This window comes from Salmo trutta, chromosome 40 (genome assembly GCF_901001165.1).
Source record: "Salmo trutta chromosome 40, fSalTru1.1, whole genome shotgun sequence".
In the NCBI taxonomy this organism is placed as follows: domain Eukaryota; kingdom Metazoa; phylum Chordata; class Actinopteri; order Salmoniformes; family Salmonidae; genus Salmo; species Salmo trutta.
The window spans coordinates 19,106,832-19,132,409 of NC_042996.1; the positions used below are offsets into that span (position 1 = coordinate 19,106,832).

Genomic DNA, 25,578 nt, shown 5'->3' on the forward strand with positions numbered 1-25,578 from the left:
TTGTATTACATTATACTAAACATACTCAATATTATAGTGCTGTTATACATTACGCATACAAATGTTGCTGTGAGCAGATATCAGAGATTTTACTCTCAGGGTTGGTTGTAGGGAGGTTGTGGGGAGGTTTTGGGGGAGGTTTTGAGGAGGTTGTGGGTCGGTTGTAGGGGAGGCTTTAAGGAGGTTGTGGGGAGGTTGTGGGGAGGTTATATGGAAAGGGAGGGCGCCAGGAGCACCTCGCAACACTGCGGACTCATCCTACCCCTGGCTGAGAGAACAGACGTTTTCTCTCTCTCTCTCTCTCCCTCCGTCCCCTTCCCTTTCTTTCTCTCCGTATCTCTCAAGAGTATTGGGGCTACTGGGTCAATGTACTAAAGGAGTCCTTTCATATCACTGATTAAATATAGTACTCTTCAATGAATCCCTTCATTTCACTGATTAAAGGTCAAGAGATTTGATATAATGGATCAGAGGGATGGTCTAATGATGTGGGTGTTTTTCAGGAAAGCCATCTCGCGGTCGGGTCTCCAGCACTTGGCCCCGGTCCACAAACCCATGCCCCCCATCACTAACGGACCTTCCAAGGAGATGCACACGTCCGTCGACTGGACAGTGAGTCACACACACAAACGTGTGTGCGCGCGCGCACACACACACACACACACCCTTACGAAAAAACCACATGATTTGACATGTGGAAAATCACAGTGATTTAAATTGTGAAATTTCACATGTGAAATCATGTGAATCAATGTGTTTATGGAACACTTCACCTGTGATGCTATTTCACATGTGGATTTTCATGTGATCACATAACCTTTCACATGTGGATTCAATTTTTCACCTGAGATTTCACAGGTGATGCCCTGCAAACAAAAATGAGTTGTTAGGATACGCACACAGAGAGTGTGTTTTAACTTACAGTATTTCCAACTTACATATTTGACACAGTTGATTACATTGTTTATTTACACAGGACTTTTTATTCAACACGTCCTCCCTGGGATTTGAACTCACTGTAACACTTTGGGCTTCGTGGGTGTGGAGTCAGGCGCAGGAAGCAGGAAAATGTTTGGTACAATATGTAATTTAATAAGTACTGAAAACCGAGGAAATATGTCCAAACACAACAGGGCGAAACAATAACCCCGAAGTCCAAAATACATGTACCACAAAACATACAAAGTGACCACACGTAACAAGCCCGCACACAGAACAGGTGGAGAGGCGGGCTTAAATAATAAAACTAATTACTAATGGGAAACAGGTGTAACTCATAAAGACATAACTAACAGAAAAACGAAAAAGGGATCGATGGCAGCTAGTAGGCCGGTGACGACGACCGCCGAGCGCCACCCGAACAGGGAGAGGAACCGCCCTCGGCAGTAGTTGTGACAGTACCCCCCCCCCCCCCCGACGCGCGGCTCCCGCTGCGCGCCGATACCGGCCTCGAGGTCGGCCCGTAGGACGAGGCGCAGGGCGATCCGGATGGAGGCGATGGAAATCAACTAACAATGATGGATCCAGTATGTCCCCCACCGGGACCCAGCACCTCTCCTCCGGACCGTACCCCTCCCAGTCCACGAGGTACTGCAGGCCCCCCACCCGGCGTCTTGAGTCCAGAATGGAGCGTACTGTATACGCCGGGCCCCCCTCGATGTCCAGAGGGGGCGGAGGGACCTCCGGCACCTCACCGTCTTGTAGGGGACCAGCTACCACCGGCCTGAGGAGAGTCACATGAAACGAGGGGTTAATACGATAATAAGAAGGGAGTTTTATTCTATAACACACCTCGTTTATTCTTCTCAGGACTTTGAAGGGCCCTACACGCTGCGGACCCAGCTTCCGGCAGGGCAAGCGGAGGGGCAGGTTTCGGGTCGAGAGCCAGACCCTGTCTCCCGGTGCGAATATGGGTTCCTCACTGCGGTGGCGGTCAGCGCTCCTCTTTTGCCTTTCTCCTGCTTGTTTAAGGGATTCCTCCACAGCTCTCCAGGTGTCCTTGGAGCGCTGTACCCAATCCTCCACCGCAGGAGCCTCGGTCTGACTCTGATGCCATGGTGCCAGGACCGGCTGGTAGCCTAACACAAACTGGAAAGGCGACATGTTAGTGGATGAGTGGCGGAGTGAATTTTGCGCCACCTCAGCCCAGGGTAAATACCTTGACCACTCACCTGGCCGGTCCTGGCAGTACGACTGCAGAAAACTACCCACCTCCTGGTTCACTCTCTCCACCTGCCCATTGCTCTCGGGGTGATAACCGGAGGTCAAGCTAACCGAGACCCCCAGACGCTCCATAAACGCCCTCCATACATGGGACGTGAACTGGGGACCCCGATCAGGGATGATGTCCTCCGGCACCCCGTAATGCCGGAAGACATGGGTGAATAGAGCTTCCGCAGTCTGAAGGGCCTTAGGGAGACCGGGCAACGGGAGGAGACGGCAGGACTTAGAGAACCGATCCACAACTACCAGAACCGTGGTATTCCCCTGAGACGGGGGAAGATCGGTAAGAAAGTCCACCGTTGTGGAACGGGGAGGGGTTGTAACTTCCCTCTAGGAAGGTGCCTAGGAGCCTTACTCTGGGCGCATACCGAACAGGAAGAGACATAAAACCTCACGTCCTTAGCCAAGGTGGGCCACCAGTACTTCCCCCTAAGGCCTTGCACTGTCCTCGCCACCCCAGGATGACCCGACAAAGGTAGCGTATGAGCCCATTGAATCAATCGATCACGAACACCAAGCGGAACGTATTTACGACCGGTAGGACAATTTGAAGGCGCAGGCTCCATTTGCAACGCCCGCTCAATGTCCGCGTCCACCTCCCTTACTACTGGTGCTACCAGCTTAGAGGCTGGAAGGATGGGAGTAGGATCGATGGGCCTATCCTCAGTATCATAGAGGCGGGACAGCGCGTCAGCCTTAGTGTTCATAGAGCCTGGTCTATATGACATCCTGAACTGAAATCGGGGGAAAAACATGGCCCACCTTGCCTGACGCGGATTCAGTCTCCGGGCTGCCCGGATATACTCCAGGTTCCGGTGGTCAGTCCAGATGAGAAAAGGGTGTCTAGCCCCCTCAAGCCAATGTCTCCACACAGTCAGAGCCTTAACCACAGCTAACAACTCACGGTCCCCCACATCATAGTTACGCTCCGCCGGACTGAGCTTCTTAGAAAAGAAAGCGCAGGGGCGGAGTTTCAGTGGCGCACCCGAGTGCTGTGATAGAATGGCACCCACTCCAGCCTCGGATGCGTCCACTTCCACTATGAACGGCAAAGAGGGGTCCGGGTGCGCCAACACGGGCGCATCAGTGAACAGCGCCTTCAACTGGTTGAAGGCTCTGTCCGCTTCAGCCGACCACCGCAAACGCACCGGTCCCCCCTTCAAAAGTGAGGTAACGGGAGCCGCAACTTGGCCAAAACCCCGGATAAACCTCCGGTAGTAATTGGCAAAACCCAAAAACCGCTGCACCTCCTTCACCGTGGTGGGAGTCGGCCAATTACGCACGGCATTAACACGATCACACTCCATCACCATCCCTGAGGTGGAAATGCGATAACCCAGGAAGGAAACGGCTTTTTTGAAGAACTCACATTTCTCAGCCTTGACATATAGATCATGCTTCAGCAGTCTACCAAGCACTTTGCGCATTAGAGACACATGCTCGGCGCGTGTGGAGGAGTAAATAAGGATATCATCGATATACACAATCACTCCCTGCCTGTGCAGGTCCCTAAGAATCTCATCCACAAAAGATTGAAAGACGGCTGGAGCATTCTTCAACCCATACGGCATGACGAGGTACTCATAGTGGCCCGATGTGGTACTAAATGCGGTTTTCCACTCGTCTCCCTTCCGAATATGCACCAGATTATAAGCGCTCCTGAGATCCAGTTTCGTGAAAAAACGCGCTTCGTTAAATGATTCCACTGCAGTAGCAATGAGAGGTAGCGGGTAACTGAACCCCACTATGATAGAATTGAGACCTCTATAATCAATGCATGGACGCAAACCCCCTTTTTTTTCACGAAAAAGAAACTCGAGGAGACAGGTGAAATGGAAGGCTGAATGTACCCTTGCCCCAGAGCTTCCGTGACATATGTCTCCATAGCCAACGTCTCCTCCTGGGACAATGGGTACACGTGACTCTTAGGAAGCACAGCGTTATCCTGGAGGTCTATCGCACAATCCCCCGGTCGATGAGGTGGTAATTTAGTTGCCTTCTTTTTACACAAGGCGAGAGCCAAATCGGCATACTCAGGGGGAATGCGCACAGTGGAAACCTGGTCTGAACTCTCCACCGACGTGGCCCCGATGGAAACACCTAGACATCTACCTGAACACTCCTCTGACCATCCCTGGAGAATCTCTGTTTCCACAAAATCTTAGGATAGTGACTAGCTAACCAGGGCACCCCCAGCACCACTGGAAACGCAGGTGAGTCGATAATAAAGAAACTCATTCGTTCCTTATGATTCCCCTGCGTTACCATGTCCAGTGGCACCGTGGTCTCCCTGATCAGCCCTGACCCTAATGGTCGGCTATCTAAGGAGTGTACGGGGAAAGGGGAATCTTACGGTACCAGCGGAATTCCCAATTTAAGGGCTAGTCCGCTATCCATAAAGTTCCCAGCTGCGCCTGAATCGACTAGCGCCTTATGCTGGGAAAAGGGAGCAAAATCAAGGAAAGAAATTAAGACAAACACGTGACCAACAGAGGATTCTGGGTGAGTGTGGTGCTGACTCACCTGGGATGAACTAGGAGTGTTCTGCCTGCCCTCTCGACTCCCAGAGGGACCCCCCCAGCACCGGTCGGCCGTGTGTCCTCGTCGACCACAATTGGTGCAGGAGGGGTGCCCTCCTCCGGTTCCCCTTGACGCAGTTCCCCCGAGCTCCATAGGAATGGGCGCAGGCAGGCTAGGAGCTGGAACTGACAGGACCCTCTCTGAATGCCCGCGGGCAGCCAGCAATTGTCCAGTCGTATAGACATGTGGATCAGTTCATCTAGGGAGAGTGTAGTGTCCCGACACGCTAGCTCCCTGCGGACGTCCTCCCTGAGGCTACACCGGTAGTGATCTATTAGGGCCCTGTCGTTCCACCCAGCTCCAGCCGCCAAAGCCCGGAATTCTAGGGCAAAATCTTACGTGCTCCTCATCTCCTGCCTAAGGTGAAACAGTCGTTCACCCGCCGCTCTTCCTTCTGGGGGATGATCGAAGACGGCCCTGAAACGGCGGGTGAACTCAGGGTAGTTGTTTCGTGCGGAATCGGGTCCATTCCACACAGCGTTGGCCCACTCCAATGCTCGGCCCGTCAAGCAGGAGATGAGGAGGCTCACGCTCTCCTCCCCCGAGGGAGTCGGCCTCACGGTCGCCAGGTATAATTCAAGTTGTAATAGGAATCCCTGGCACCTTGCCGCTGCTCCATCATACTCCCTCGGAGGCGTAAGACGTAGTGCCCCAGATCCAGACGGGGAAGGGAGTGGAGGGGGTGAGCTTGTCGGGTGAACCGGAGGTGAAGGGAGGAGACCACTCCTCTCCCATCGATCCATTCTCTCCATCATCTGGTCCATGGCTGACCCAATCCGATGGAGAAAGGTGGTGTGATGGAGGATCCGTTCCTCCATCGATGGTAGAGGGGTGGTGGCTGCTTCTGCTGACTCCATTTCTATGGTGCGGGCTTCTGTAACACTTTGGGCTTCGTGGGTGTGGAGTCAGGCACAGGAAGCAGGAAAATGTTTGGTACAATATGTCATTTAATAAGTACTGAAAACCGAGGAAATATGTCCAAACACAACAGGGCGAAACAATAACCCCGAAGTCCAAAATACATGTACCACAAAACATACAAAGTGACGACACGTAACAAGCCCGCACACAGAACAGGTGGAGAGGCGGGCTTAAATAATAAAACTAATTACTAATGGGAAACAGGTGTAACTCATAAAGACATAACTAACAGAAAAACGAAAAAGGGATCGATGGCAGCTAGTAGGCCGGTGACGACGACCGGCCAGCGCCACCCGAACAGGGAGAGGAACCGCCCTCGGCAGTAGTCGTGACACTCACGACCTCTTGGTTCGCAGCATGCTGATCAATCTGCCACGCTACCACGTCTGTGTCAATTACTTGTTTTCACCCGTATTCCTACACTCTGAACTTCAAATTTAATCTCAGCTTTGTTAAAAATACACTCAAGAAAAAACATGATATTTATCATTAAAGCAGGGTAATATGCCTCACAAACATTAGACGTAACACTTACTTTAAAACCCCATACTCTCGCATCCCCATCCCCTGAAATACTTTAAAACCCCATACTCTCTCATCCCCATCCCCTGAAATACTTTAAAACCCCATACTCTCTCATCCCCGTACAAATAAACACCTGAAATTTGCAGTTTCACACGTTTTCACATGTTGAGCTGAAATGTTCCCGTGAAAACAACAGAGGCACGTGCGAGTACATTTGTTGACGTGTGAAACCATATGTTCGCATGTATAAAAATCGAGACGTTAACCGCCGCCTTTTCACATGGAACAAACACGTTTTCACCTCACAATTGCGGTTTCATTTTTGGCATCCCCGTGTTTGGTTTTCACATGTGCTCAAATGTTGTCACGTGTGCGGTTTCATGTTATCACGTGTTGCTTTTACATGTTGTATCACATTCACTTCACATAAGATCGCAAGTGGAAGACGTCATCACGTGAAATTCATTTGGGTTTTTCTGTAAGGGCATACACACCCACCCAGGGCACCAACCTGGCGGTACCTGGGGAGTAATAGGTCCCTCCATGCAGGAGATTTCCTAAACGTCATCACTGGCATTTCCCTCTCTGCATGATCCAGACACACACACACACACACACACCTCCATTAAACTTTAATGAGCTAACGTATCAACATCATGCAGCACAGAGCGAATAATGGGATTGTGGTTGTGCTGTGCTGCTTCTGTGTGTGTATGTGTGTGTTTTATGTTTGATCCACACTTCCTGTAGGGGAGGATATCGCCAACACACTGGAATCCAATGGACAATTAGACACATTAACACTCATACACCACTGTTTGTCTGCCGGGTATGTGGGAGAAGGTCTAACATATTCCTTTGTGAGTATTTTGTGTGCATGTGCGTGCGTGCGCTGAATTTTGTGTTGCTGTGTGTGTGTGTGTGTGTGTGTGTGTGTGTGTGTGTGTGTGTGTGTGTGTGTGTGTATGTGCGCGTGTGTGTAGGAGACTGCTGTGAACGGGGAACACCTGTGGCTGGAGACCAGTTGTTCTGGAGATCTGTGCTACCTGGGAGAAGACACCTGTGTACTGAAGACTGCAGTGAGTACATGAAGAGAGAGAGAGAGAGAGAGAGGGGTGGGGGGGGGGCTAGAGGGGGAGAGGCTAGAGGGGGAGACTGAGACAGAGACAGCGAGAGGGATACAGACAGAGAGAGAAACAGAGAGAGAGGGAGTGGAAAATAGAGACAGAGAGAGAAAAAGAGAGAGAGAGAGGGAGAAGGAGAAGGAGTGGAGGGGGTAGAGTGACAGAAAGGACAGAAAGTGGAGAGATGAGTGAGGCGAAGAAGGAGAAGTAGAGGGAGCGAGAGAGGTGAGGAGGAGGAGATGACGGGGGGGTGACAGAGTAGAGAAGGAGCGATCGAGGGTGATGAGGGAGAGAGAAGAGACAGGAGGGGAAGGAGAAGGAGAGCGGTCAGAGCAGAGAGAGGCAGAGTGGGTGAGGAGAGCCCAGGTGATAACAGTGTTATGCTGTCGTATGTATTTACATTGTGTTAGAGGGCCACAGCGAGCATCAGAAGAGTGGAGTTACAATAGCACATTGGCTTTGACATTACCTGGAATAGTTCGTCTAGCATTACCTTAAAAGGCCTAGTGTAGTCAACATTCTGTTTTTCAGCTGATGAAACTAATCATTTAAAAGTGTGATTTTTAAAAAAATCGGTGTTATTTCCTGATAGTTTCTTGTTGAAATTACAACCTACACTGGGCATTCTAATCAGCAGGTTTGCATGGGCGGGAGTTTCGGCTTTCCATGGTGACGTCACCAGGCAGTCAATTGGTTAGCAGACAAAAAACAAAGAGAGTTCCAAACCTCTCTGCCAATAACAACTCATTTTCAGTTTTCCCCTTCCGACTCAGTCCACTCCCAGCAAAAGTCTGGCTTTTTTTTGCTTATTTTAATGGAAATACATTACAGTAGCTAGGTTTCCATCCAATTTGCGACTGATTTTTATGCAATTATTCTAAAATCTACATAAAACAATATGCGTATTTTCCCACCAAAGACATGTTTCCACCAGACTGACTTTTTGCTGATAAACGGCTGTGTGTGATGACGTAGTGCACATCCAAATAACGTTAAATTCCCATGTGCCGAATGAAAAATACAAGTTAAAGGGGTTTCCAGCACATTTTCAACTCAACCGATGGTTTGGTCACAAAAACGATTGCGTTATATAGAAAATGAGCCCACTCTGGTCTTGACAGATGCTCTCTAGCCAACAGCTCACAGATACAGTGCGGTAGACTACCTACAGTATATTATGAGATTATGGATAAGAGCCATAGTATTTGTGTTTGTCAAATGGCAGCCAAGCATCGATCAATTCGCCAGAATAAGACCCTCGATATTTATTGGAAAGCAACATCAACCTTGCATATTCACCACCCTGTGAAGTTCATCATAATTGATTTAATCTGTAGCCTAATGAACTGCATGGTTTCCCCGAGTCGTAGTGGGAGGACCACACACCATGTCTTCACGTGACTCCAAGTTTACTTCCATATGATGCAATACTATGTCAATATTTACATTTTACCGACACAAAAAGATACCCACCGTGTCGAAAGAGCAAATTGTCTGTTGGCATTTATAAAATTGTACCGGTATTTCATGTTTCAATCAGCCCGGTGGTGACTTTTTTCATGCGTCAGGTGTATAAAAACGGCTGCGTTGGGCCTTTAATATCTCTTAGTGGAGAGGCCACACACACTGCCATTAGTCTGAATAGGATAAAGAGAGGCTGGTAAGAGCAGGACAAAATGTCATCTCTCTAGTTTCCCATCTCTCTCTCTCTCTCTCTCTCTCTCTCTCTTTCTTCCCCTCTCTCTCAATTTAAATTTAAATCTATTAAATTCAATTTAAGGGCTTTATTGGCATGGAAACATATGTTTACATTGCCAAAGCAAGTGAAATAGATAATAAACAAACAGTAAAGAAATCTCTCTATGTCTAGTTCCTCTCTAACACATTATGGGTTTAATACGTGTTTGATGTTTTTTTCAAGTGTAGACAACTGTTTTATTGTGACTTGATCAGAGCTGGCAGATTGATCAGTTTGTCTCTGTGTGTGTGTGTGTGTGTGTGTGTCTACGTGAGTCTCATTGCTTTCTCTGGTGTGTGTGTCCTCTCTTTTAAGAAGTCTGCCCCCAGGACGAAGTGTGCAGCGTGTAAGATCGTAGTCCACACCGCCTGCATCGAGCAGCTCGATAAGGTAACACACACACACACATTGCATTTCTCCCTTTCAACAAGTCAATCTGACAAAGCACACGTGATGCTACGTCCTTAGCATCACTCACCGCCCCCACCCTGTCCTTCTCTCTCAGATTAACTTCCGCTGTAAACCAACGTTTAGAGAAGGAGGCTCTCGCTGCCTCCGAGATGTGAGTCAGCATCTGATGATGGTGTTTCTCTGATATGTGTGTGTGTGTGTGTGTGTGTGTGTGTGTGTGTGTGTGTGTGTGTGTGTGTGTGAACTACTGTATATGTCAGTCTCTGACTGCTCTCTTTCTTTCCCTCTCCCTCCTCCCTGTCTTCGGCAGAATATGTTGAGGCATCACTGGGTGCACCGGCGCCGCCAAGAGGGGAAATGCAGACAGTGTGGGAAGGTAAGACACACACCTACTGTACACTTTGAGAATATGCATCCTGTATATTGTGTATATCTGGATGAATAACATGATTCATCCTGTGTGTCTGGTAGAGCTTCCAGCAGAAGTTCTTCCACAGTAAAGAGATTGTGGCCATCAGCTGCTCCTGGTGCAAACAAGCTGTGAGTAGTGTCTTGTGTGTGTGTGTGTGTGTGTGTGTGTGTGTGTGTGTGTGTGTGTGTGTGTGTGTGTGTGTATTGGGGCTATGTGTGTGTGTGTTCTTCTCTATTAGAGTGTCTGTATGAGTTAGTAGTGGTACCTATAGACCCCTAACCCCCTCTCCGCTCCTCTCCTCTATATCTCCTCTCCTCTCCCTCAGTTCCATAACAAAGTGACGTGTTTCCAGCTACATCAGATTGAGGAGCCCTGTTCTCTGGGCGCTCACGCCGGGGTCATCGTCCCCCCCTCCTGGATCATCAAAGTTAGGAAGCCACAGGTGAGAACACAACACACGAACACTGACACAAATTCTCACACACACACACAGTACAACCACAGCCCAACAACAGCTCAACCACAGCTCAACCCTAGAGCACACACACAGTTCAACAAGCAGCCTTCACATCACATCACAGCCAGACAGCCAGGATTGGAGGAGACATTGCTTGGGCACACACTCCTTTACACACTCTTTTACGCACTGCTTTACGCACTCCTTTACAGACTCCTTTACACACTCCTTTACACACTCCTTTACACACTCCTTTACATACTCTTTTACATACTCCTTAATACACACTTTTACGCACTCCTTTACACACTCCTTTACAGACTCCTTTACACACTCCTTTACATACTCCTTTACATGCTCCTTTACACACTCCTTTACATACTCCTTTACATACTCCTTAATACACACTTTTACGCACTCCTTTACACACTCCTTTACAGACTCCTTTACACACTCCTTTACATACTCCTTTACATGCTCCTTTACACACTCCTTTACAGACTCCTTTACACACTCCTTTACATACTCCTTAACACACACTTTTACTCACTCCTTTACACACTCCTTTACAGAGTCCTTTACGCACACCTTTACACACTCCTTTACGCACTCCTTTACACACTCCTTTATACACTCCTTTACAGACTGATTTACTGACTCCTTTACACACTCATTTACACACTCCTTTACAGACTCCTTTACACACTCCTTTACAGACTCCTTTACACAACCTTTACACACTCCTTTACGCACACTTTTACATACTCCTTTACAGAGTCCTTTACAGAGTCCTTTACACACTCCTTTACAGACTCCTTTACACACCCCTTTAAACACTTCTTTACACACTCCTTTACATACTCCTTTACACACTCCTTTACAGACTCCTTTACACACTCCTTTACACACTCCTTTACATACTCCTTTACACACTTTTACACACTCCTTTACAGAGTCCTTTGCACACTCCTTTACACGCTCCTTTACACACTCCTTTACACACTCCTTTAGAGACTCCTTTACAGACTCCTTTACAGACTCCTTTACACACTCCTTTACAAACTCATTTACACACTCCTTTACACAGTCCTTTACACACTCCTTTACATACTCCTTTACAGACTACTTTACACACTCCTTTACGCATTCCTTTACAGAGTCTTTTACACACTCCTTTACAGACTCCTTTACATCTTCCTTTACACACCCCTTTACGGACTCCTTTACACACTCCTTTACAGAGTCCTTTACACACTATTTTATGCACCCCTTTACACACTCCTTTACAGAGTCCTTTACTCACTCCTTTACACACTCCGTTATACACTCCTTTACAGACTCCTTTACAGACTCCTTTACACACTCCTTTACACACTCCTTTACATACTCCTTTACACACTCCTTTACATAGTCCTTTACACACTCCTTTACACACTCCTCTACATACTCCTTTACACACTCCTTTACACACTTCTTTACTGACTCCTTTACACACTCCTTTACAGACTCCTTTACACAACCTTTACACACTCCTTTACGCACACTTTTACACACTCCTTTACAGAGTCCTTTACAGACTCCTTTACACACTCCTTTACAGACTCCTTTTCACACCCCTTTACACACTCCTTTACACACTCCTTTACAGACTCCTTTACACACTCCTTTACACACTCCTTTACACGCTCCTTTACACACTCCTTTAGAGACTCCTTTACACACTCCTTTACACACTCCTTTACATACTCCTTTACAGACTACTTTACACACTCCTTTACACACTCCTTTACATGCTCTTTTACACAGTCCTTTACACACTCCTTTACATACTCCTTTACATACTCCTTAATACACACTTTTACGCACTCCTTTACACACTCCTTTACAGACTCCTTTACACACTCCTTTACAGACTCCTTTACACACCCCTTTACACACTCCTTTACACACTCCTTTACATACTCCTTTACACACTCCTTTACAGACTCCTTTACAGAGTCCTTTACACACTCCTTTAGAGACTCCTTTACACACTCCTTTACACACTCCTTTACATACTCCTTTACAGACTACTTTACACACTCCTTTACACACTCCTTTACACGCTCTTTTACACAGTCCTTTACACACTCCTTTACATACTCCTTTGCATACTCCTTAATACACACTTTTACGCACTCCTTTACACACTCCTTTACATACTCCTTTACACACTCCTTTATACACTCCTTTACAGACTCCTTTACATACTCCTTTACACACTTTTACACACTCCTTTACAGCCTCCTTTACAGAGTCCTTTACACACTCCTTTACACGCTCCTTTACACACTCCTTTAGAGACTCCTTTACACACTCCTTTACATACTCCTTTACAGACTACTTTACACACTCCTTTACACACTCCTTTACATGCTCTTTTACACAGTCCTTTACACACTCCTTTACATACTCCTTTACATACTCCTTAATACACACTTTTACGCACTCCTTTACACACTCCTTTACAGACTCCTTTACACACTCCTTTACACACTCCTTTACACAGTCCTTTACATAGTCCTTTACACACTCCTTTGCACACTCCTCTACATACTCCTTTACACACTCCTTTACACACTTCTTTACAGACTCCTTTACACACTCCTTTACAGACTCCTTTACACAACCTTTACACACTCCTTTACGCACACTTTTACACACTCCTTTACAGAGTCCTTTACACACTCCTTTACAGACTCCTTTACACACCCCTTTACACACTCCTTTACACACTCCTTTACATACTCCTTTACACACTCCTTTACACACTCCTTTACAGACTCCTTTACACACTCCTTTACACACTCATTTAGAGACTCCTTTACACACTCCTTTACACACTCCTTTACATACTCCTTTACAGACTACTTTACACACTCCTTTACAGAGTCCTTTACAGAGTCCTTTACACACTCCTTTACACACCCCTTTACACACTCCTTTACACACTCCTTTACACAACCTTTACACACTCCTTTACAGAGTCCTTTACAGAGTCCTTTACAGAGTCCTTTACACACTCCTTTACAGACTCCTTTACACACCCCTTTACACACCCCTTTACACACTCCTTTACACACTCCTTTACATACTCCTTTACACACTCCTTTACACACTCCTTTACAGACTCCTTTACACACTCCTTTACACACTCCTTTAGAGACTCCTTTACACACTCCTTTACACACTCCTTTACATACTCCTTTACAGACTACTTTACACACTCCTTTACACACTCCTTTACACGCTCTTTTACACAGTCCTTTACACACTCCTTTACATACTCCTTTGCATACTCCTTAATACACACTTTTACGCACTCCTTTACACACTCCTTTACATACTCCTTTACACACTCCTTTATACACTCCTTTACAGACTCCTTTACACACTCCTTTACATACTCCTTTACACACTTTTACACACTCCTTAACAGCCTCCTTTACAGAGTCCTTTACACACTCCTTTACACGCTCCTTTACACACTCCTTTAGAGACTCCTTTACACACTCCTTTACATACTCCTTTACAGACTACTTTACACACTCCTTTACACACTCCTTTACATGCTCTTTTACACAGTCCTTTACACACTCCTTTACATACTCCTTTACATACTCCTTAATACACACTTTTACGCACTCCTTTACACACTCCTTTACAGACTCCTTTACACACTCCTTTACATACTCCTTTACACACTCCTTTACATAGTCCTTTACACACTCCTTTGCACACTCCTCTACATACTCCTTTACACACTCCTTTACACACTTCTTTACAGACTCCTTTACACACTCCTTTACAGACTCCTTTACACAACCTTTACACACTCCTTTACGCACACTTTTACACACTCCTTTACAGAGTCCTTTACACACTCCTTTACAGACTCCTTTACACACCCCTTTACACACTCCTTTACATACTCCTTTACACACTCCTTTACAGACTACTTTACACACTCCTTTACACTCTCCTTTACATGCTCTTTTACACAGTCCTTTACACACTCCTTTACATACTCCTTTACATACTCCTTAATACACACTTTTACGCACTCCTTTACACACTCCTTTACAGACTCCTTTACACACTCCTTTACATACTCCTTTACACACTCCTTTACAGACTCCTTTACACACTCCTTTACATACTCCTTTACACACTCCTTTACATAGTCCTTTACACACTCCTTTGCACACTCCTCTACATACTCCTTTACACACTCCTTTACACACTTCTTTACAGACTCCTTTACACACTCCTTTACAGACTCCTTTACACAACCTTTACACACTCCTTTACGCACACTTTTACACACTCCTTTACAGAGTCCTTTACACACTCCTTTACAGACTCCTTTACACACCCCTTTACACACTCCTTTACACACTCCTTTACATACTCCTTTACACACTCCTTTACAGACTACTTTACACACTCCTTTACACTCTCCTTTACACGCTCTTTTACACGCTCTTTTACACACTCCTTTACACACTCCTTTACATACTCCTTTACACACTTTTACACACTCCTTTACAGACTCCTTTACAGAGTCCTTTACACACTCCTTTACACGCTCCTTTACACGCTCCTTTACACACTCCTTTACACACTCCTTTAGAGACTCCTTTACACACTTCTTTACATACTCCTTTACAGACTACTTTACACACTCCTTTACACGTTCTTTTACACAGTCCTTTACACACTCCTTTACATACTCCTTTACAGACTACTTTACACACTCCTTTATGCATTCCTTTACAGAGTCCTTTACACACTCCTTTACAGACTCCTTTACACCTTCCTTTACACGCCCCTTTACAGACTCCTTTACACACTCCTTTACAAAGTCCTTTACACACTCCTTTAGAGACTCCTTTACACACTCCTTTCCACACTCCTTTACATACTCCTTTACAGACTACTTTACACACTCCTTTACACACTCCTTTACACGCTCTTTTACACAGTCCTTTACACAGTCCTTTACATACTCCTTTGCATACTCCTTAATACACACTTTTACGCACTCCTTTACACACTCCTTTACATACTCCTTTACACACTCCTTTATACACTCCTTTACAGACTCCTTTACACACTCCTTTACATACTCCTTTACACACTTTTACACACTCCTTTACAGACTCCTTTACAGAGTCCTTTACACACTCCTTTACACGCTCCTTTACACGCTCCTTTACACACTCCTTTAGAGACTCCTTTACACACTCCTTTACATACTCCTTTACAGACTACTTTACACACTCCTTTACACACTCCTTTACACGCTCTTTTACACAGTCCTTTACACACTCCTTTACATACTCCTTTACAGACTACTTTACACACTCCTTTACGCATTCCTTTACACAGTCCTTTACATAGTCCTTTACACACTCCTTTGCACACTCCTCTACATACTCCTTTACACACTCCTTTACACACTTCTTTACAGACTCCTTTACACACTCCTTTACAGACTCCTTTACACAACCTTTACACACTCCTTTACGCACACTTTTACACACTCCTTTACAGAGTCCTTTACACACTCCTTTACAGACTCCTTTACACACCCCTTTACACACTCCTTTACACACTCCTTTACATACTCCTTTACACACTCCTTTACACACTCCTTTACAGACTCCTTTACACACTCCTTTACACACTCATTTAGAGACTCCTTTACACACTCCTTTACACACTCCTTTACATACTCCTTTACAGACTACTTTACACACTCCTTTACAGAGTCCTTTACAGAGTCCTTTACACACTCCTTTACACACCCCTTTACACACTCCTTTACACACTCCTTTACACAACCTTTACACACTCCTTTACAGAGTCCTTTACAGAGTCCTTTACAGAGTCCTTTACACACTCCTTTACAGACTCCTTTACACACCCCTTTACACACCCCTTTACACACTCCTTTACACACTCCTTTACATACTCCTTTACACACTCCTTTACACACTCCTTTACAGACTCCTTTACACACTCCTTTACACACTCCTTTAGAGACTCCTTTACACACTCCTTTACACACTCCTTTACATACTCCTTTACAGACTACTTTACACACTCCTTTACACACTCCTTTACACGCTCTTTTACACAGTCCTTTACACACTCCTTTACATACTCCTTTGCATACTCCTTAATACACACTTTTACGCACTCCTTTACACACTCCTTTACATACTCCTTTACACACTCCTTTATACACTCCTTTACAGACTCCTTTACACACTCCTTTACATACTCCTTTACACACTTTTACACACTCCTTAACAGCCTCCTTTACAGAGTCCTTTACACACTCCTTTACACGCTCCTTTACACACTCCTTTAGAGACTCCTTTACACACTCCTTTACATACTCCTTTACAGACTACTTTACACACTCCTTTACACACTCCTTTACATGCTCTTTTACACAGTCCTTTACACACTCCTTTACATACTCCTTTACATACTCCTTAATACACACTTTTACGCACTCCTTTACACACTCCTTTACAGACTCCTTTACACACTCCTTTACATACTCCTTTACACACTCCTTTACATAGTCCTTTACACACTCCTTTGCACACTCCTCTACATACTCCTTTACACACTCCTTTACACACTTCTTTACAGACTCCTTTACACACTCCTTTACAGACTCCTTTACACAACCTTTACACACTCCTTTACGCACACTTTTACACACTCCTTTACAGAGTCCTTTACACACTCCTTTACAGACTCCTTTACACACCCCTTTACACACTCCTTTACACACTCCTTTACATACTCCTTTACACACTCCTTTACAGACTCCTTTACACACTCCTTTACACACTCCTTTAGAGACTCCTTTACACACTCCTTTACACACTCCTTTACACACTCCTTTACAGACTACTTTACACACTCCTTTACACGCTCCTTTACATGCTCTTTTACACGCTCTTTTACACACTCCTTTACACACTCCTTTACATACTCCTTTACACACTTTTACACACTCCTTTACAGACTCCTTTACAGAGTCCTTTACACACTCCTTTACACTCTCCTTTACACGCTCCTTTACACACTCCTTTACACACTCCTTTAGAGACTCCTTTACACACTTCTTTACATACTCCTTTACAGACTACTTTACACACTCCTTTACACGTTCTTTTACACAGTCCTTTACACACTCCTTTACATACTCCTTTACAGACTACTTTACACACTCCTTTATGCATTCCTTTACAGAGTCCTTTACACACTCCTTTACAGACTCCTTTACACCTTCCTTTACACGCCCCTTTACAGACTCCTTTACACACTCCTTTACAAAGTCCTTTACACACTCCTTTACACACTCCTTTACACACTCCTTTACACACTCCTTTAGAGACTCCTTTACACACTCCTTTCCACACTCCTTTACATACTCCTTTACAGACTACTTTACACACTCCTTTACACACTCCTTTACACGCTCTTTTACACAGTCCTTTACACAGTCCTTTACATACTCCTTTGCATACTCCTTAATACACACTTTTACGCACTCCTTTACACACTCCTTTACATACTCCTTTACACACTCCTTTATACACTCCTTTACAGACTCCTTTACACACTCCTTTACATACTCCTTTACACACTTTTACACACTCCTTTACAGACTCCTTTACAGAGTCCTTTACACACTCCTTTACACGCTCCTTTACACACTCCTTTAGAGACTCCTTTACACACTCCTTTACATACTCCTTTACAGACTACTTTACACACTCCTTTACACACTCCTTTACACGCTCTTTTACACAGTCCTTTACACACTCCTTTACATACTCCTTTACAGACTACTTTACACACTCCTTTACGCATTCCTTTACAGAGTCCTTTACACACTCCTTTACAGACTCCTTTACACCTTCCTTTACACGCCCCTTTACAGACTCCTTTACACACTCCTTTACATAGTCCTTAACACACTCCTTTACACACTCCTGTAAACACTCCTTTACAGAGTCCTTTACACACTCATGTACATACTTCTTTACATACTGCTTTATAGACTCCTTTTAGAGTCTGCTGTCTCTTATTACTGTAAACTTCAACTGACTTGTTGTGTTGTGTGTGCTCCAGGGTTAATCTGTGGAACATGCCTTAATGCTTTTCTCTCTCTCTCCTCTCACAGAGCTCGTTCAAAAATTCTACAAGGAGGAAAAAACGCACATCGTTTAAAAGAAGGACCAGTAAGAAAGGAACTGACGTGAGTACTGTTCTCTGTCCTTCTGTGGGGTGAGTACTGTTCTCTGTCCCTCTGTGGGGTGAGTACTGTTCTCTGTCCTTCTGTGGGGTGAGTACTGTTCTCTGTCCCTCTGTGGGGTGAGTACTGTTCTCTGTCCCTCTGTGGGGTGAGTACTGTTTTCTGTCCCTCTGTGGGGTGAGTACTGTTTTCTGTCCCTCTGTGGGGTGAGTACTGTTTTCTGTCCCTCTGTGGGGTGAGTACTGTTTTCTGTCCCTCTGTGGGGTGAGTACTGTTCTCTGTCCATCTGTGGGGTGTGTGTACAAACGTGTTCTATTTGCTGACAAGGGGTAGACTCTTGCTAATATAGTTTGCTCCCATTAGGAGTCAAAGTGGCGTCCGTTCATGCTGAAGCCCCTTCCCTCCCCTCTGATGAAACCTGTTCTAGTCTTCGTCAACCCCAAGAGTGGAGGCAACCAGGTAAGTTAAACCTATGATTCCTGACCTATAACCCTAACTGCTGGCCCACAAACCCCTAGCTACCTTCATCCCTGACCCTAACCTCCTTCTCTCTCTGTGTCTCAGGGTACTAAGGTGTTACAGATGTTTATGTGGATTCTGAACCCTCGCCAGGTGTTTGATCTCTCCCAGGGAGGGCTCAGAGAGGCGTGAGTACTACACCCTACATGCTACACCCTACATACCACACTACACCTTATACACTATTTCCTACACCCTAACCTCTGTACATCCTGTCTCCCAGGTTGGAGCTATACAGGAAAGTGCCAAACCTGCGTATCCTGGCGTGTGGAGGAGACGGGACGGTGAGAGAATGAACATGTTTTTACTGTTTTACTGCATTACCACTGCTATTACTAATGTTAGTCTGAGTCTGCCTGCCTGCCTGACTGTCTGTAGCGATGGCTCTGTATGATTGCAGTGCTACTGTCAGGGGTATTCTACTCTTACCCTACCTGATCATTAATTGGACACACCTGGTTTCCGAGGTCTAAATCAGTCCCTGATTAGAGGGGAACAATTTTTTAAAAAAGCAATGGAACTGGCTTCGAGGTCCAGAGTTGAGTTTGAGGGTGCTAGATGATAGACAGTGCAATATGTGTTACTGAGTGTGAACACAGCTCCCCCTGGTGGTAACACACACAGACATAGTTAACATGTATGAACATGTCCCAGGACCCTGTACATTATTCACAGCATTAGTGAACTTCATTAACAGAGCCTCTCCCCATCTCACTCTCTCTCCTCTCTCTCTCTCTCTCGCCTTCTCTCGCCTTTCTCGCCTTAGGTGGGGTGGATCCTGTCTGCTCTGGATGAGTTAGGAATGACCCCCCATCCGCCTGTAGCTGTACTTCCTCTGGGGACAGGAAATGACCTCGCCAGGACCCTCAACTGGGGAGGGGTAAGCTGCCCTTTGTGTGTGGATGTGCGTGTGTGTTTGTTTGCGGCATGTGTGCGCTGGTGTGTGCCCGCACATGGGTGTCATCCAGCCATTATTTTAGAGTGGGCACGAAGTACGTGAGGATGGGGGGGGTTGTCTGGAGAGGGGCTGGTCCCCCTCTGGAAGTCGGAGAATTTTGTACTTTTCAAACACCTTAAACACCTTTTCCCCGAACCAAATATTTTCATTGTATTTATTCATCAAGAAGGAATCAATTGGCTACATAGCTTGAATTTACAAACATACTGTACCTCCTGGGAGTCCTGCCCATCACCGGCAGCTCAAATCTAATCAAACACTGTGTGTGTCACTCTACACTTTTCTCTCCTCTTCCAATGACGATACTGTCTGCACGCGCTGGTGTATCTAGCGTCACGCCTCGCATATCTTTGCTCCGTGGTGCACCTTGGAAGCAACCACTTACTAGGGAGAATGGTGGGGGTGGGGTACTCTTTACCTGGTCCAGTCGGTGTGCCCCCTCCGCAAAATAATGCTGACAGATCTTTTTTATAAATATTTCAGATCAAACGTGGGCTTAAAATGGAGTTAAAGAGTTAAAAATTGTAATGCAGAGGCGGCACGTGCCATTGTGTCCTCTTTGCATGCGTGTGTCTCATTATGTTTGTACTGTATACATTGCCCTCTGTCTGACTCTGAGCCGACATAGTCATCTTACTAACTATAGCACAGTAGTCTGTTCCCCGGGCGCCGAAGACGTGGAATGTCGATTAAGGCAGCCCCTGGCACCTCTCTGATTCAGACACATTTCAGTTGAAGGCATTCTGTTGTACAACTGACTAGGTATTCCCCCTTTCCCTTTCAACACAGTGGACTCTATCTTACTGAAGTAACTCATGTTGTATTGCAGCAGTAATTAGTGTGGTTTATTGCAGGTATTGTCCTGGTCTCTTTGAGTGTGTGTCCTTTTAGACTGTCCTTTCATCGCTGCTGCTCTGTCTGTCTGTTCTGTTTTATCAGCATACAGCCTGTTCTCTCTGTTCTCCTGCACCTGCCACAGCGCCACTGTGTGTGTCGGTGTGAATTTGTATGTGTGTGTGTCCTGTTGGTGAGAGTGCTGCTGTCATCAGCACGTTCGCTGACACAGAAGCTAAGTTTGTGTGTATGGGACGTGAAACAGCCTTTGGCACTCTGATTGCCTGAGTCAGTGCAGACGTCTCTCTCTCTCTCTCTCTTTGTGTGTGTGTTGTGTGTGTGTTTGTGTGAGTGGGTGTTTGTGTATGTGTGTATCCTGTTGGTGAGAGTGCTACTTTCTCTGACACAAATTGCCTGAGTCAGTGCAGAGATGTTTGTGCGTGTGTGTGTGGGTGTGTGGGTGTGTATGTGTGTGTGTGTGGGTGTGTGTGCACTAAGGCTGATTAGCAGTAGCTCTAATGAGGGTTGCCTAAATATAAATGAGTTCTCTCTGAACCCCACAGAGGGAGAAAGAGGGAGAAAGATGGAGAGTGAGAGCGAGAGAGAGCGAGAGAGAGAGAGAGAAAGAGAGAGGAAACACTTCCAGGCTCTTGGGGAGGAGAGGAGGGATGTGTATATCAAGGATTATTAGCAGTGATTATAATTCATTACAGACAACAACATCAAATCTGCATGGAAATAACATTCAGATGCTTAGAGGAGAAGAGAAGAAAAAAGAGACGCTGGAGAGAGAGAGACAGTATGAGGGAGAGATTGTTTGTCTGCCTCTGTTCAGAAGATGCATTGAGAACATCTAAAGTCTAGAGCTGCCGCTTTCAAGGAGAGGGGCTCTAATTTGGACAATTACAAGAAATCCCGCTACGACCTCCGACGAGCCATCAAACAGGTAAACCATCAATATAGGACTAAGATCGAATCCTACTACGTTGGCTTTGACGCTCAACAGATGTGGCAGGGCTTGCCAACTATCATGGATTACAAAGGGAAATCCAGCCACGAGCTGCCTAGGGACGCGAGGCTACCAAACAAGCGAAATGCCTTCTATGCTCACTTCGAGGCAAGCAACACTAAACCATGCATGAGAGCACCAGCTGTTCTGGACGACTGTGCGATTTCGCTCTCCGTAGCCGATATGAGTAAGACCTTTAAACAGGTTAACATTCACAAGTCCACAGGGCCAGACGGAATACCAGGACGCGTACTCAGAGCATGCGCTGAACAGCTGGCAAGTGTCTTCACTGACATTACCAATCTTTTCCTGACCTGGTCTGTAATACCAACTTGTGCTCAATAACGCCAATGTAACCTGCCTTAATGACTATCGCCCGGTAGCACTCACATCTATAGCTATGAAATGCTTTGAAAGGCTGGTCATGGCTCACATCAACACCATCCTCCCAGACACCCTGGACCCACTCCAATTTACATACCACCCCTTAAAGATCCACAGATGACACAGTCTCTATTGCACTCCACATTGCCCTCACCCACCTGGACAAAATAAATACCTATGTAAGAATGCTGTTCATTGACTACAGCTCAACATTCAACACCATAGTCCCCTCCAAGCTCAGTACCCTGAAACTGAACACCTCCCTCTGCAAATGTATCCTAGACTTCCTGACAGGCCACCCTTAGGCGGTGAGGGTAGGCAACAACACATCCGCCATGCTGACCATCAACACGGGGGCCCCTCAGGGGTGTGTGCTAAGTCCCCCCTTGTACTCCCTGTTCACCCACGACTGTGTGGCCATGCACTACCCCAACAATGTCATCAAATTTGCTGACGACGCAATGGTGCTAGGACTGAACACTGAAGACGATGAGGCAGCCTATAGGGAGGAGGTCAGAGACCTGGGAGTGTGGTGCAAGGACAATAACCTCTTCCTCAATGTCAGCATGACAAAGGAGCTGATCGTGGGCTACAGGAAATGGAGGGGCGAGCACACCACCATCCAAATCGATGGGGCTGTAGTGGAGCGGGTCGAGAGCTTCAAGTTCATCGGTGTCCACGACACTGAGGAATTAACATGGTCCACACACACCTGTAACGTTGTGAAGAGGGCACGACAATGCCTCTTCCCTCTCAGGAGGCTTAAAAGATTTGGTATGGGCACTCAGTTCCTCTAAAAGTTATACGGCTGCACCATTGAGAGCATCTTGATTGGCTGCATCACTGCTTGGTATGGCAACTGCAAGGCACCCGACCGCTAGGCGGTACAGAGGGTGGTGAGTACGGCCCAGTACATAACTGGGGCCGAGCTCACTGGGGCCTGGACGTCTATACCAGGTGGTGTCAGAGGAAGGCCCAAACAATTGTCAAAGACTCCAGCCATCCAAGCCATAGACTGTTCTCTCTGCTACTGCATGGCAAGCGGTACCAGTGCACCAAGTCTGGAACCAACAGGACCCTGAACAGCTTCTACCCTCAAACCATAAGACTGCTAAACAAGATTGCTAAATAGCTAATCAAATGGCTACCCGGACTACCTGTACCTTTTTTTAACTAACTCTCTTGCACAGACTCTATGCACACACACTGGACTCTAACCACACACTCATGCATACTTACACACACATATGCACTACATACACCCACACACACATAACATGCACACACATGCACACTGACGGCACACACTCACACACGCACGCGCACGCACACACACACACTTTCACACTCACCACATACAGTCTTGGCCAAAAGTTTTGAGAATGACACAATTTGCATATACTCCAGAATGTTATGAATGTTATGAAGAGTGATCACATGAATTGCAATTAATTGCAAAGTCCCTCTTTGCCATGCAAATTAATTTTGCCTAAGAACACAGCCATGAATAAAGAATGGTACCAACACATCCTCTGAGAGCAACTTCTCCCAACCATCCAGGAACAGTTTGGTGATGAACAATGCCTTTTCCAGCATGATGGAGCACCTTGCCATAAGGCAAAAGTGATAACTAAGTGGCTCGGGGAACAAAACATCAATATTTTGGGTCCATGGCCAGGAAACTCCCCAGACCTTAGTCCCATTGAGAACTTGTGGTCAATCTTCGAGAGGCGGGTGGACAAACAAAAACCCACAAATTCTGACAATCTCCAAGCATTGATTATGCAAGAATGGGCTGCCATCAGTCAGGATGTGGCCCAGAAGTTAATTGACAGCATGCCAGGAAAGATTTCAGAGGTCTTGAAAAAGAAGGGTCAACACTGCAAATATTGACTCTGCATCAACTTCATGTAATTGTCAATAAAAGCATTTGACACTTATGAAATGCTTGTAATTATACTTCAGTATTCCATAACAACATCTGCCAAAAATATCTAAAGATACTGAAGCAGCAAAGTTTGTAGAAATTAATATTTGTGTCATTCTCAAAACTTTTGGTCACGACTGTACACTGCTGCTACTGCTCCACATACGCTGCTGCCCCAGCTAAGTCTATTATCTATCCTGTTGCCTAGTCACTTCACCCCTACCTATATGTACATACTGTAGCTACCTCAGTTACCTCGTAGCCCTGCACATTGACTCAGTACTGGTACTCCCTGTATAAAGCCATGTTATTGTTACACATTGTATTTATTCCTTATATCGCTATTTCTATTATTTATTGCATTGTTGGAAAAGGACCTGTAAGTCTACACCTGATGTTTACCAAGCATGTGACAAATAACATTTGATTTGCTCAGAGAAGAATCCACTGCAGCACATTTGTTAGGATTTTATTGTGTTACAGTTTTTTACAATTACTTTGGCACTAATTTCAGAACCTTGATGTAATTTTTCGAAACTTGACACAAAACTCACAACCAATGATCAAAATGTACGTTTTCCAAAACTCTTAACTCTTTTTCCAATTGCTTGGATACAATACACATAAAGCTAAGATCATTTGTTCGTTTAACTAAAATCACCTGTTCAAAATGACACAACTTAACATCGAAGTATTACCATTTCAAAATGCAATTCACACATTACATCTGAGATGACTGTCTATTCATTTCATTACAATGATCTAACTATCAATTGATACAACTGCTCAAAATGATAAGTAACTGTTGCAGTACTCTTAATGCATAGTTTTATGGAAACTGACACACAATATTCCATGTTTAGATCATGAAAGTTTCAGGATAACGAGATACATTGACACCAATACCGTGGAACATGAACCAATTGGACTACATTATCTATGGATGTAATATTTCATCATCATTCTTTATCACTTTTCCAGACCATGTTTTCAGATTTTACATTACTGTACACTCACTTTATTAGGTACCCCTATCTAGTGCTGGGTATTACCCCCTTTTGCCTCCACAACAGCCTGAATTATTCATAGTGTTGTACATTAAGAGATGCCCTTCTGCACACCACTGTTTTAAACGGCTGTCATTTGAGCATTTGTGGCCTTTCTGTTAGCTTGAAGGAGTCTGGACATTCTCCTCTGACCTCTCTCATTAACAAGGTGTTTTTGCCCACA

General features: G+C 45.5%; 1 protein-coding gene across 3 annotated transcripts in view; it reads left to right on the forward strand.

Annotated features, from left to right (window-relative positions):
* LOC115180333 (diacylglycerol kinase iota) overlaps window positions 1-25,578 on the forward strand; it is a 51,577-nt gene that overhangs the window by 12,793 nt on the left and 13,206 nt on the right. For 2 of the 3 annotated variants that reach the window (XM_029742345.1, XM_029742343.1), the window contains exons 2-13: window positions 504-612; window positions 7,233-7,328; window positions 9,427-9,501; window positions 9,617-9,673; window positions 9,833-9,898; window positions 9,994-10,062; window positions 10,260-10,376; window positions 18,646-18,720; window positions 19,081-19,176; window positions 19,282-19,364; window positions 19,460-19,520; window positions 20,003-20,116. In XM_029742345.1, coding sequence (XP_029598205.1) covers window positions 504-612; window positions 7,233-7,328; window positions 9,427-9,501; window positions 9,617-9,673; window positions 9,833-9,898; window positions 9,994-10,062; window positions 10,260-10,376; window positions 18,646-18,720; window positions 19,081-19,176; window positions 19,282-19,364; window positions 19,460-19,520; window positions 20,003-20,116 — 1,018 coding nt within the window. The remainder of the gene's footprint in view (window positions 1-503; window positions 613-7,232; window positions 7,329-9,426; window positions 9,502-9,616; window positions 9,674-9,832; window positions 9,899-9,993; window positions 10,063-10,259; window positions 10,377-18,645; window positions 18,721-19,080; window positions 19,177-19,281; window positions 19,365-19,459; window positions 19,521-20,002; window positions 20,117-25,578) is intronic. The other variant, XM_029742344.1, reaches the window with a different exon arrangement.